General features: G+C 43.9%; 1 protein-coding gene across 12 annotated transcripts in view; it reads left to right on the top strand.

Moving 5' to 3' along the window:
• The window catches only part of DNAH2 (dynein axonemal heavy chain 2), a 106,103-nt gene that overhangs the window by 51,652 nt on the left and 40,745 nt on the right, over positions 1 to 13,706 (top strand). For all 12 annotated transcript variants that reach the window (XR_011493579.1, XR_011493576.1, XR_011493577.1 and 9 more), the window contains 13 exons: positions 295 to 483; positions 916 to 1,019; positions 1,119 to 1,308; positions 1,808 to 1,988; positions 2,960 to 3,087; positions 3,434 to 3,586; positions 3,848 to 3,973; positions 9,199 to 9,417; positions 9,660 to 9,777; positions 9,987 to 10,123; positions 10,705 to 10,842; positions 10,932 to 11,090; positions 13,435 to 13,587. Coding sequence is in view for 6 of the 12 variants with exons in the window: in XM_014861563.3 (XP_014717049.3) it covers positions 295 to 483; positions 916 to 1,019; positions 1,119 to 1,308; positions 1,808 to 1,988; positions 2,960 to 3,087; positions 3,434 to 3,586; positions 3,848 to 3,973; positions 9,199 to 9,417; positions 9,660 to 9,777; positions 9,987 to 10,123; positions 10,705 to 10,842; positions 10,932 to 11,090; positions 13,435 to 13,587 (1,995 nt within the window). In the remaining 6 variants the exon portion in view is untranslated. The remainder of the gene's footprint in view (positions 1 to 294; positions 484 to 915; positions 1,020 to 1,118; positions 1,309 to 1,807; positions 1,989 to 2,959; positions 3,088 to 3,433; positions 3,587 to 3,847; positions 3,974 to 9,198; positions 9,418 to 9,659; positions 9,778 to 9,986; positions 10,124 to 10,704; positions 10,843 to 10,931; positions 11,091 to 13,434; positions 13,588 to 13,706) is intronic.

Raw genomic sequence — 13,706 nt, 5'->3', positions numbered from 1 at the left:
ATATGGGATAGGCCTGGAATTAGAGATGGAGGGAAGGAGGTGATAAATTGGAATCAGAATTAGAGATGAGCTGGTGGGCAAGGATCAGAATATGGGGGCTTTAGGTAGAATTCCGATGAGGAAAGATTGGATGGACTAGAAGTACATTTTCTTGTGCTGATATTAGGGGTCAGGAGTTACAGTGGGGTTGGGATTAGCATTGGGCCTGAAAGTTGTGTTAGGCTGGGCTGAGGCGTGATTAGGATTTGGTTGTGTCGCTCTATCCACGCTCTTCCCTACCACCCTGTTCCACAGGTGTCAATACTGAATAAGTATTCAGAAGCTATCAGGGGGAACTTGACCAAGATTATGCGGCTTAAAATCGTAGCTCTGGTGACGATAGAAATTCATGCCCGGGATGTGTTGGAGAAGCTTTATAAGAGTGGCCTCATGGATGTCAATTCTTTTGACTGGATCAGCCAACTGCGCTTCTACTGGGAGAAGGTGCAAATGGGCCAGCTCCTCACTCTCGTACCCTAAAGCCAATCCTAATGCTTTAATTAAACTTATGCTCTCTAAGTATAATAATTTCCTAACCCACCCTTTAGTCCTATCACAGTACCCTGATCCAGTTCTTAACTCTACCTCAAATCTCCTAAATCGGGAGTGGCAAATCATTTTTCCAGTCAGTGCTATAGGTGTCACTGTACCAGGACTCAGAAAGACTCTGGGCAGCTGCTGCCATGGATTGGGGTGGACGTGCTGTATGAAACCCATCTTCTGTCTTGCCGTAAACCCTTCCCCCCTCTGAACTCTAAACTGAACCCCTAATCTAACTGCAACCCTCTTCCGCCTCCACCCCTACTCCCCGTCATTGTCCCGGCTCTATCTCTTCCTCCAGGCCCACTCCTCTCTTACTCTGCTCTGTTCCTCCAGGATCTCGATGACTGTATGATCCGCCAGACCAACACACAGTTCCAGTATGGTTATGAGTACCTGGGTAACTCTGGCCGGCTTGTCATCACTCCCCTGACAGACAGGTCGGCTGTTAGGGATGAACAAGGTGGTTGGGGTGGGGGCCGAGAATGCTGAGTGAAAGCTTCCAGGAGTCTGACTTGAGTCCTGTCCTCAATTCTCAGGTGTTACATGACACTGACCACAGCATTGCACCTGCATCGAGGGGGCTCTCCCAAAGGTCCAGCTGGCACAGGAAAGACCGAGACTGTGAAGGACCTGGGCAAGGCCCTTGGCTTATATGTCATCGTGGTCAACTGCTCCGAGGGCCTGGACTATAAGTCCATGGGCCGAATGTACTCAGGGCTGGCCCAGGTCAGTGTCCCGCCACCCTGTCCCAGAGGCCCCTTAAATATCTTTTAGTCCCAGAGAATCATCTGAAACCCAAATCTGGTTCAGTGCTTTGTAACTTAGAACATTTCATTTCCCCAGTTAGTTTTTACGATTGAGAAAGTCCCTGCACCTCCCTGAGCTTCACTTTGCTTATTTGCCTATCAGAAGATTACACAAGGATTAAATAAGATAATGCATGTGAACTGGTGCATAGTAGGCACTCAGTGCTCACAAGTTCCCATCCACAGTCTCTCCAGCTCACACCTTTTCTAGCATTCCCCCAGATTGTGCAATGCAAAGTTCTGGCCAGAAACTACAACAGTGCTATGCCAGCTCCTCCCCCCATTGCCCCCTGCCACGTTTTGGAGGCCGCCACACCTATCAAAACGTTTCAGGAAGGATATGTTAGTCAGAGTTTCTAGTTTTTCCCAGTCTTGGAGTATTCCTATTGCTCCCAGAGATGCTGCCTCCCTCCCTACAGACGGGGGCCTGGGGCTGCTTCGATGAGTTTAACCGCATCAACATCGAGGTGCTGTCGGTGGTGGCCCAGCAGATCCTGTCGATCCTGTCCGCCCTGGCTGCCAGCCTCACCCGCTTCTTTTTTGAGGGCTTTGAAATAAATCTGGTGTGGTCCTGTGGCATCTTCATCACCATGAATCCTGGTAAGGGCCAGGGAATCAATGGGGCTCCTGAGGGGACAATTGGGTGTCCAGGGCAAATAGCTGTGCATCCTCCCCTTCCGCCTTCCAGGCCAGTGTATTTAGCCAAGTGAAATGTGGCTAAGACAACAAAGTGTGAGAGAAGGATAAACATACAACTTTCTGGGAGAAGGGGAGGCAATCTTACTATTCTCTAAGGGGATTAATAACTGCTTGTGTGTATTTATGTGGCCCTAGTCTTTTGAGGTACTTAGCTCTCTTCTCCCATTGGGCCAGCTCCCAGAGTCCTGGGCTATCTGCCATCCCTTTTGCAGAATGGGAGAATCCTCCCAAAGTGCAGGTCCTTGGGTCTCTCATTGCTGTTCCCTAGGAACAGCTCTGGGGGAAGGGTCTAGGAGAACACAGGAAAAGTTTAGGTACTGAAAGAATCAGAGAAACAGCTGCGATTTCTATTAGGACTGATGTGAGGGGCCAGCCTGGTGGCATAGTGGTTAAGTTCGTGCACTCTGCTTTTGCTGCCTGGGGTTCACAGGTTCAGATCCTCCACTCATCAAGCCATACACAAAATAGAGGAAGACTGGAACAGATGTTAGCTCAGGGACAATGTTCCTCAGACAAAAAGAGGAAGATTGGCAACAGATGTTAGCTCAGGGCCAATCTTCCTCACCAAACAAAACAAAAAAAAAGAAAATAGGACTGACGTGAGTTATACATAGAACTTTGGAGAAATGGGACATTGACAGCTTTGCGATTTGAGTTTGAAACAAGACCACACAGAAAGTAAAGAAAGGACCAGAGCTAGGGAAGAAGAGCAAAGTGGTATGGGAAGAGCCAGGGCTGAGATGAGAAGGGAAGAGATCTTGGGGTTGGATTTGGGGAGAGAGGGATGGAACTAGGGTTCGGGAAAATGGGACTGATTGGGAAGTGGGTCCTTAGAAGCAGTATGGATCTAAATAAATGGTGCTGTTTTCCAGGCTATGCTGGTCGCACGGAGCTTCCTGATAACCTTAAATCCATGTTCCGTCCAATTGCCATGGTGGTGCCTGACTCTACTCTTATTGCAGAAATCATTCTCTTTGGGGAGGGCTTTGGCAACTGCAAGGTATTCTGATAATCTCTTTTCTCTAATTATTTTATTTTCCTTTCATCATTATTCCCTGGACAGAGGAACCCCGTGAAGGCCTCACAGTCGGCTTCTCCTACAAGGAATGTAGACTGTCAGTAGGATATGGAGGCAGAAGAATTCCGAGGAGGGAGGTCTCCCCTCTTTGATGCCGCTAATCAACGATGGCATGATTCACAGGATCTTCTCATTAGGATTGCCCATAGACCACCTCGTAGCTGTTTGAAATCCTAGGACTTAACTCCCTGTATCCTAGCTGTCCCTAGATGAAAAAGAGGGATTTGTAGGGAGACAGGTTGTTCCCTCCTCTGTTTTGGTTTCCCAGATTCTGGCCAAGAAGGTGTACACACTTTACTCACTGGCTGTGCAGCAGCTCTCCAGACAGGACCATTATGACTTCGGCCTACGCGCCCTCACCTCCCTTCTGCGCTATGCTGGCAAGAAGCGCCGCCTGCAGCCGGATCTGTCTGATGAAGAGGTAGATGAAGGACACAGCCCTTGGACCTTAACCCCCACTGTCACTGGTCCTGTGCGCCTTCACTAAAGTTTTTCAGATCTTTTCTTTCCCCAGATTGGGACTTCCACCCTTCTGCCTGTCCCCTGTGTTTCCTATTGTATTGTATAGCTCAGGTGTAGCCATTGTTCTTGGCTCCTGTCCCTCACCCCTTTGGAGAGGAAGGGCCTGGTGAGTACTAGGCCCTGGCTTGTTAAGCCTGAGTCTCTGTCTTTTCCCATCCAGGTGTTGCTTCTCTCAATGAGAGATATGAACATTGCCAAGCTAACTTCAGTTGACGTGCCACTCTTCAATGCCATTGTGCAAGATCTATTCCCCAGCATTGAGCTGCCTATCATTGACTATGGCAAGGTATTTGTTCTTTATACTCTCCCTGACCTTATGTGTGAATGTGGGGCCAGGACCAGGACACTTGGGTTCCAGGCCTTGTTCTGCCCTTCACTAGGCTGTGACTTTTTGCAAGACAGTTGACCTCTCTGAGGGCTTCCTTATCTATAAAATGATAGAGACCTATTCAAGCATTCTACTCTCTCACCACAACTCCCTGCCCCCTGACTCACCAGCTCAAGCACTTCCACTCATTGACTTCCTTGAGACGTCTAATCCATTGGTCTTTCTACTTTCTGTATACCCATCAGCCCTCTCCTGCCTCCGCTTCTCTCCTCATTCAGGAAGTTTTGAGGAGAGACTGCTAGGAGCTGTTTGATATGTGAGAGCAATGGAATGGAAGGGCTGGAGGAGGAGGATTTTAGAAGCTATAGGAATTTTCTTCTCTGGCATTATGGTAGTTGGATACTTTCAATTGAAACCACTAAAATGCTGGATAAAAAATATAAAAATACATCTTTGTAAATACATTGCTAAGCTGGCAAGAAAGAAAGAATTCTGGGATGAGGAGGGGGAGTAAAAACTGGAAGATAAGTGAGTGTGAAAGCTGGCTTTTTCCCTGAAAATTTTTGTTGAATTTAAGGCACTGTAGATAGGAGATAAAGCAGCCCAAGTTTGGAGGTACAATAAAAAACCCAGTCCTGCATAAATCTCAGTCCACAAGAGAAAACATCCTCAGTAAATAGGAACATGAGAAACCCACCATTGAGAAGTGTCCATACAGTAAAGAAACTTGCTTGTCTTGACCTCCAACGATGCGAGGAGGGGCTAAAATCTCCTTTGAGATTTCCCAACCACAAGCCAGCTCTCATATGGTCTATGGTTATAATTTATTCTACTGTGTAATCTCCCAAAATCTCAAACTTAGAACTTAATTTTAAGTAGTTCCAGGTCATTAGTGCTTTCCCCAGGTGACTGGCAGAAGAAATGCAAATTATTTCTGGAAGAATGAAACTTCAACTAGAGCCTCAAAGAATTCTCATAAAAGTCCAAGAAAATGAGCAGCTACTGGTCAAAATTCACAAAACACACGAGAAAACAAGATATCATGAAAGGAAGGCTGAAGAACAACAGAACAGCCAAATGAGATCCACAAAGACTTCAGATATTGAAAATAATCAGCATAGAATTAAAAAATAATTAAATTAGTATGTTTAAAGAAATGAAAGAGAAGCTTGAAACTATGAGCCTGGAGCAAGAGACTTCTAAACAAAGTAGATTTGAAAAAAGAATCAATAGAATTTCTATACATGAAGAAATGTTATAATTAAAATTAAAAACAACAACAACAATAGGACTTCCAGCTAAAGAAGGTAGATTAAAAACAATTTTGTTTCCTTTTGAAAATCCATTACAACTACTCTAAAGAGATACCAAAAAGGATGGGGAGAATGGAAGAGGAGATAACAACAAAAATTTTAGACATAGGAAACAAATGAATAAGTTGTGACTTACTTAGAAAAGCTGAGAGGCGTGGAAGTAGGGGGAATTGAGAGGCAATTCTAAAAGGCTAAGCATTTGGTACCTCTGTAAATAGAGAGTAGTGGGAAGAGTAAAGGAGGTGTAGCTAAAATAAGGAGGATTGGAGGCAAACTATCTTGGAGGCCATTAGATCTCTAGATCTCCCCTTCTCTGTGACCCTGGGTGACCGTGCCTCTCCCACTTTGGCAGAAGACTAGAAGGTAAAATAGCAGGTCTCTGGTCCAGGGCATTCTGGGTATAGTTGAGGACAGGAGTAAGCCCTGTTAAAAATGAGGATTAAGTGAATGTTTACACATTAAATGCTGAGATCTTAGCCTTCTTTCATCTCTGCTCCCAGAATGCTGGCAGCCAGAGAGGAAGTTGGAAGAATTCTCTCTGGGGAATCTGTATGGCCCAAGAGGAATGACCAAAACATCGGCAATGGAAACTTCCCAGTGAAAGTCCTAGATAACTTATCTACAGGGCCACTCATAGTCTACAAGCCCCACTCATGCATTCAGAGCTTCCACTCAGCTTTTTAGTCCTCCATCCTTTTTTATGAGAAGAAAACCAGGCTCACCACACATCTGAGAAAAACCTCTAATGTGAAAGCAGCCAAAAAAAAAGAAAGGAAAAAGCAAATGGGAGAAAATAGACAATGCAGAGAGAAGTTTTTTTTTTTAATCTATCATTAGTATTATCAAAGAGAAGATTAAGATATTGTATCCATGAAATACTGATGAAATGCTATTAATAAAGGAATATTCCAGAGAATAGAGCCGACAAAGGAGGAAATAGATAAGATTCAAGAGTCAGTCTAGGAAAGACAATATCCAAATAACAGGAGTTCCAAAAAGTAGAAGCAGAGAAAATGGAGGGGGGCAGGATCAATAATGAAACAATTCAAAGTGAATCCCTAGAGCTGAAGGATCTGTTTCCAAAATAGAAGGATCCATAAATGCATGACACAGTGGATAAAATGAATCCTTACCAACCAAGGCCTGTCACTGTGAAATTTTAAAACACCAGGAAAAGAATAGGATTTAACAAATCTCCAAAGAGAGAGGAAAAAAATAGAGGTGACACGCAAAAGACCAAGAATTAGAATGTTGGATTTCTCAGTAGCAATACTGAATCTATAAACAGTGGAGCAGCCTTCAACATTCTGAAGGAAAATTATTTCCAACCTCAAATTCTATACCCAGCTAACCTGTCACGTAGGAGGCTAGATCAGAGACATTCCAGACATGCAGACTCTCAAAAAAAATTTACTTCCAATATGTCCTTTCTTAGAAAGCTACTAGAGGATATGCTCTCTTAAAATGCAGGAACATACCAATAAAAAGGAAAATAGAGGACACAGAATGATGGTTGTGCACCAGACAAAAAGAGAAGCCAATCCAGATTGGAGCAAATCTGAAGGCTTCGGGAAGACTTCTTTAAGAAGAAGAAATTGATACCTGATGTGAATAAACGTTTTGAGAGATTTAATAACTGGTAGAGTTTGGAGTTGAGTTAGAGATACATATATTAAAAACTAAGCAAATAAAAACCACAGAAACTATTAGCTCCTAGGGAAAACAAAAAACTTATGTAGAAAAGGAAAAATAATCATACACTTAATATTATACACTAATATTTAATACTGTTTATAAGAGACACACCTAAAACATAAAGACAAAAGGTTGAGAGTCAAAGAAACAGAAATACTACAGGCAAATACTAATCAAAAGAAAGCTGAGGTAGGAATATCAGACAACATCGATTTTAAGGCAAGAAGCCTTGCTATAAATAAAGAAGGTTACTTCATGGTACTAAAAGATTCAATTCACCAGGAAGTTATAACAATTCTAAATTTGGATGCACCTAATAACATAGCCTCAAAATAATTAGAGCAAAATTTTGCAGAATTATAAGGAAAAATAGACAAATCTACCATCATAGTTGAGATCTTAACATCTCTCAGTGACTGATAGACCAGGCAGACTAAAAATCGGTTAGGATATAAAAGATTTGAACAACACAATCTTGATTTAATAGACATCTATAGCAATTGCACTCCATAATGGAAGAATAACAATTTTTTTTCGAGCATGCATAGAATATTTAGGAAAAGCGACCATGTAAAGGCCACGAATCTGCCTCAAAAACTTCAAAGGAATTTATTTAGAACACATTTTCTGATCACAGTGGTACCTCTACTGATAACAGGCAAAGGAGACTTTATGGTAAAGGGGGACATTTAATAATGACAAAAGGGCCAAGGCGCAGAAAGACATAACAATTCTAAATTTGTATACACTTAATAATATAGCTACGAAACATAAAACAAAATTGACGGAACTAAAAGGAGAAATAGATAAATCCAAAACCTTAGTAAGAAATCTTGACACACTTCTCTCACAAATTGATAAAGCAAGGATACCGAAAAATCCATGTAGTCACAGATCTGAATGCTTTTTAACACAGAACATCGCATGCAACAATTGCAGATGCACATTTACCTCAAGTACACATGGAACATTTTCTAAAATTGACCATATGCTGGGTTACGAAGTCTCATAAATTTTAAATGATTGAAATTATACAGAGGATGATCTCTGACCACAATAAAATTAAGCTAGAAATCAATAACAAAATGTAATTAGAAGAAGCCCGAGTATTTGGAAATTAGGCAATACAATTCTAAATAACTCATGGGTCAAAGAAGAAAGTAGAGAATATTTTAAACTAAATAAATAGAAAAGGTGACATATTAAACTTGTGGCATGATGCACACACGCAAACATGTTAATAAAACTTATTGTCAGAAGGAAGCAAATAGTAGCGGTGTGGCCTCTTAGTGGTGTTTGAGACATATAAGTAAAGATCTTGCATCTATCTGAAATTATTTGGTAGCATTGACTGTGTGTTTAAAAACGTCACGCTATTCTGGGGCTGATCCATACTGGCATGGTTCTGTAAGCATTGCTTTTTAACTTAGGTGATGATTTGTCTAATGTCTGGCTCTCCCACTAGACTGTGAGCTCTGCAATAGGATGGACTCTACATTGTTCTCAGCACCCAGCACACTGCTTAGCACGTTCTGTAGAGGCTTAGATGTTTGTTGAATAACATTAGAAAAAACATGGAGGGTTGTGGGTCAGATGTTGTGTTTTATATTAACTATCTTATCTACTACAACAACCTTATGGGGAAAGTATCATTACTCCCATTTAACAGATGTGGAAACCAAGGCTCAGAGAAGTAACTTACTCAGGTTCACATAGCTGAAAGCTGGAGACCCTGGCTGGCTGACTCCAGAGCACAATCTCTTTTTTTTTTTTTAAAGATTTTATTTTTTCCTTTTTCTCCCCAAAGCCCCCCCGTACATAGTTGTATATTCTTTGTTGTGGGTCCTTCTAGTTGTGGCATGTGGGACACCACCTCAGCGTGGCTCGACGAGCAGTGCCATGTCCGCGCCCAGGATTTGAACTGATGAAACACTAGGCCGCCTGCAGCGGAGCGTGCGAACTTAACCGCTCGGCCACGGGGCTGGCCCCCAGAGCCCAATCTCTTAACTCCGCAATTGGTCAGCTTCTCAGGGAATGAACAATTGCCAGAGTGCAAAGGGCCCCAGTACCATTCTCGACAGTTTGAACATTATCTTCCCAGGCATTGAGGAGATTTTGAAAGCCCCTCATATGCCTCATCCTTTTTCTTCCAATTCCTCTATTTTCCCTTCTCAGCTGCGGGAGACCATTGAGCAGGAGATTCGAGATATGGGCCTGCAGACCACACCATTCACCCTCACCAAGGTTATCCAGTTGTATGAAACCAAGAACTCCCGCCACTCCACCATGATCGTGGGCTGCACGGGCAGCGGCAAGACTGCCTCATGGCGGATTCTTCAGTCCTCCTTGTCCTCCTTGTGCAGAGCTGGAGACCCCAACTTCAACATTGTCAGAGTATGGAGTTGGGACCATGAAGCTGGTGACAGAGACTTGAGTATCAGGAGGGCAGTGGAGGCTGGGGCAAGAATGCATAGATGTCAGGGAGGGCAGTGCAGATCAGGGGGGCAGTGCCTGGATCTGAGGAGGCCTGGGAGAGAGGAGAGAGAAGGGCAAATACAAATACCTAGAAATAAAGGGAGATCTTGGGATTTGTGTCCTCCAGCAGCTCAAAAAATCTCTTCCTGTATCATTTTTAGGAGTTCCCTTTGAACCCTAAGGCACTGTCCCTTGGGGAGCTGTATGGGGAGTATGACCTCAGCACTAACGAATGGACAGATGGCGTCCTGTCCAGCGTCATGCGGACAGCATGTGCAGGTACCAAAGGATCAAGGGGTGGGGAGAGCAGAGGCCTGAGTCTCCTAAGGGAGTGGGCAGTCTGGGGAAAGAAAGCTCAAATTTAGGATAAAAATGCTTGGGGAATGCAGAGATACAAGGAAACATCTGCTTGCTTCTCTGAGGAGATGAGTGGGAGGGAGGGCTAGGTGAGAAGGCTCCTGGTTTCCTTATCATCCGCCTTCTGCTAGATGAGAAACCAGATGAGAAGTGGATCCTTTTTGATGGCCCTGTGGACACACTGTGGATTGAGAGCATGAACTCTGTCATGGATGATAACAAAGTGTTGACCCTCATCAACGGAGAGCGCATCTCTATGCCTGAGCAGGTACAGGAGTGCGCAGACTACCGAGGCCCTGCAGGGGTGGAAACTGGAGGGCATGAGGCAGGGCTAAGGGGAAGAGCACTGGACTCCTGAGAGAAGAGTAAGTTCTAGGGGAGACAGCTGAGGAGGAGGAGGATGCGTGGATTCAGGGAAACCTGTGACTGAAGAAAAAAATGCCTACCTACCATGGATGATGAGAACAAGTGTATAGAAAAGAACTTTGTGTACTAGGAAGCCCTGTGGAAACTGAGGCAGCCCTTCTCAGCCTCATTTCCACTGACATACGCGGGATGACGTTCACTTGTGCGCCAAGGGTTATGAATTCATGGGCTGTAAAACACACCCTTTTCCACCCACTCAAACAATGCAAGTAAGAGAGTGATTTTTCATAAGGATAACCTTGAATAAGCTGTAATTTGTTTTAAAAAGCAAATCACTTGTAAACCTTAGGTCTTTATTCATCCTGTCATACACTTGGTACTTGGTAGAGACACCTTGGGGCATCAGAGTTCTGGGTGTTTTTATTATTATTGATGGGGGTGGGGTGGAGGGAAAGACGAGATTCTGACAAAGCATATCCTTAGGTATCTCTCCTGTTCGAAGTGGAGAACTTGGCAGTGGCCTCTCCAGCCACTGTGTCTCGCTGCGGGATGGTCTACACTGACTATGCTGACCTGGGCTGGAAGCCCTATGTTCAGTCATGGCTAGAGAAGAGGCCAAAGGTATGAAGGGAAATGAGGAGAGGGAAAGTAACTTGTGTGCCCTATGAGACACAAGAGTGAATAAAGAGCCCCTTCGTATTCAACTCCAGGTTGAGGCAGAGCCCCTCCAACGCATGTTCGAAAAGTTCATCAACAAGATACTGACCTTCAAGAAGGACAACTGCAACGAGCTAGTGCCCCTCCCTGAATACAGTGGAATCATCTCCCTCTGCAAGCTGTACACGGCCCTGGCCACACCAGAGAATGGCGTAAGTGGAGACCAGAGCAGGGCCAGGGCAGGAAGGGCTCGTGACCTCCCGGGGACAACTTCAGGGAAACAGTGTGTCTGAGACACAATTGAACACCAGTTATGAGTGGAGCAGAGACTCTAAGGGGAGGCCTCACCAACCATGGAGGCAGCAAGGGGTGTGGGCGTGTGTGTGTGCGCGTGTGTGTGCATGTGCGTGCTCACTGAAAGGCCAGACTAAGGGCTCTAAATTGGATATAGTGCACAATGGCTCTCGCTATGATTTCCTACCCGTATTTTGGGAGCTGAGGATAGTTAATTTGGTCCCTCATTTCTCTATCCTTTCAAAAAATAAACATTAAGTCTTGGTGTATGTGAGGCCTTGGGATACCATTTCTGCTGGAAGGAGCACCCAACCTAATCTGATGAGCGGCTTTAGAAATTTTCAGATTAATTGATACTTAAGAAAAATTTTGTTCAGTTTATAATTATGGAGTAAGGACCAAAACTGGATATTTTTCTGTCGAGATTAAACCACTGCCTAGAAGTGGTTCGTGTTGTTTTCAAAGACATTGCCAGATAACTAAACTGTTAATATAAAGCTATATAACAGTTCAGATCTATAACAGGGCTGGCACGGTGGCGCAGTGGTTAAGTTCACGCATTCTGTTTCGGTGGCCTGGGATTCGCCAGTTCACATCCCGGATGCGGACATGGCACCGCTCAGTAGGCCATGCTGTGGTGGGCATCCCACATATAAGGTGGGGGAGGATGGGCAGGGATGTTGGCTCAGGGCTAATCTTCCTCAAAATAAAAAAAGAAAAAAGATCTATAACAGTATATGTCATTCCCAGTACAGTTAATATACATTAAAACTGTGTAGATGAACTTGCAAGGTAACACACAGGAAAAGGACACTAATATAGTGTTAGGGGCACCTAGGTGCTCAGGAAGACAGGCCAAGTTGGGGGCTGAGCAGAGAGGGAAGAGCACTGATGAATACCACAGAGAAAGCAGGGCATTCTAGGTAAAGAGAGTGGCCTTGCATAAACACAGAGACACAAAGTCAGGTCTGTAGCAGGGTGGGGTGGGGTGGGTGGTGTTTGTGTGCAGACCCTCTTCAGTGTAGCAGAGCCCCGGAGAAGAGGATGGTGAGATGGTGAGTGTTGTGTGTTGGGGTGAGCTAGACTGAATATTCCAATCCAGGATTCTCGATTGAATATGTTAGACAATAGAGTCTCAATACAATTTCCCACCTATATTTTGAGGATTGAGGATTATTCTAAGACCAAGTCCAATATTCTGGATTGGATGGCATCCTGTATATCACATTATTTGCAGTTCTAAGTATCTTAATTCCAAACCCGTCTTCCAAGAGCTCCCCACTCAATGTGGCCTGTGGCTGTTTCACATAGTAGGTTAGAGATGATCCGCATGATGCTGGCTTAGCTGTCTGTTGGCCATTTTCCCCAAGCAAGCAGTAGAGTTTGCACAGCCCCATGTGCTCCATAGACCCTATCAAAGAATACCATCTGCCATGTGCCCTCTGGGTTGGGGGTTCAAGCATCAGCTCTAAATACACTGTTTCTGCTATTAAGTTGATACATTTTAAGATTTAATTTTTAATTACACAAGTAATAGTTGAATCTAATTTCCTTTCTAAAAGTTAGAATTTTTTAATAAAACAAAAGTCTTTTTTGATCACCCCTCTCTTTCCAATTCTGGTCTACTCCCCTCTTTACTTAAGTAACTACATACTGGAGTATGTCTGTATGTGTCATTACAGACCTTTTCAGAAATATATATTTACATATAAGCCCATAGGTATCCATAGAAAATGTTATATTTAAAAAACGTATCATGCTATATACCCCATTTGCAATATGCTTATTAAATCAACAATGTGTTCTTGAGTTCCCTATTGCTGCACATAGGTTAATTTCATTGCTTTTAGCTGCTATATACCATTCCACTGTAGAACAGCACATTTTATTTTTCCATCCCTCTACTAGTGGACATTTAGGTCATCTCCAAGTTTTTGCAATTACAAAGAAGTCACCACAAATGTCCCTGGACCTACCTCCTTGAGAACCCGTGGGGACTTCTTCAGAGTAGACATGGTGTGGCTGGATCTTTGCTGTGTCTTTACCTAACAACTTAGCAGAGAAGAAGCTCCGAGCAACTGCGGAGCTACAAGAAGTTTCAGATTTATCTAAATATTTTAGACTTAGATTTATCTATAACCATATGGTTTTCCAAATAGAACCAGGAAAGGAGCAAAACTAAGCCTGTATGATGACCTGTCAAAAGAGATCTCTCCAGCTCGTCTAGATTTAGGGTGTTGCCCCTTCTTTTCTTCCATCCAGGTGAACCCAGCTGATGGTGAAAACTACATCTCCATGGTTGAGCTGACGTTCGTGTTCAGCATGATCTGGTCTGTGTGTGCCTCTGTGGATGAGGAGGGCCGCAAGAAGATCGACAGTTACCTCCGAGAGATTGAGGGCTCCTTTCCCAACAAGGTCAGGGCCCTCAAACCCACTTGTCCTATTTTTCCTATATTTTCCAGAACCCACCAGTCTCTCTGATCCTTAGATTCTGCCTGAGTGTCAGACTACCAACCCAGCTCTCCTTCTGCCCA

The sequence above is a fragment of the Equus asinus genome, chromosome 13 (assembly GCF_041296235.1).
Source record: "Equus asinus isolate D_3611 breed Donkey chromosome 13, EquAss-T2T_v2, whole genome shotgun sequence".
NCBI lineage: Eukaryota > Metazoa > Chordata > Mammalia > Perissodactyla > Equidae > Equus > Equus asinus.
The sequence above is the reverse complement of the archived record's forward strand: the minus strand, read 5'-3'. Positions and strand labels throughout refer to the sequence as shown.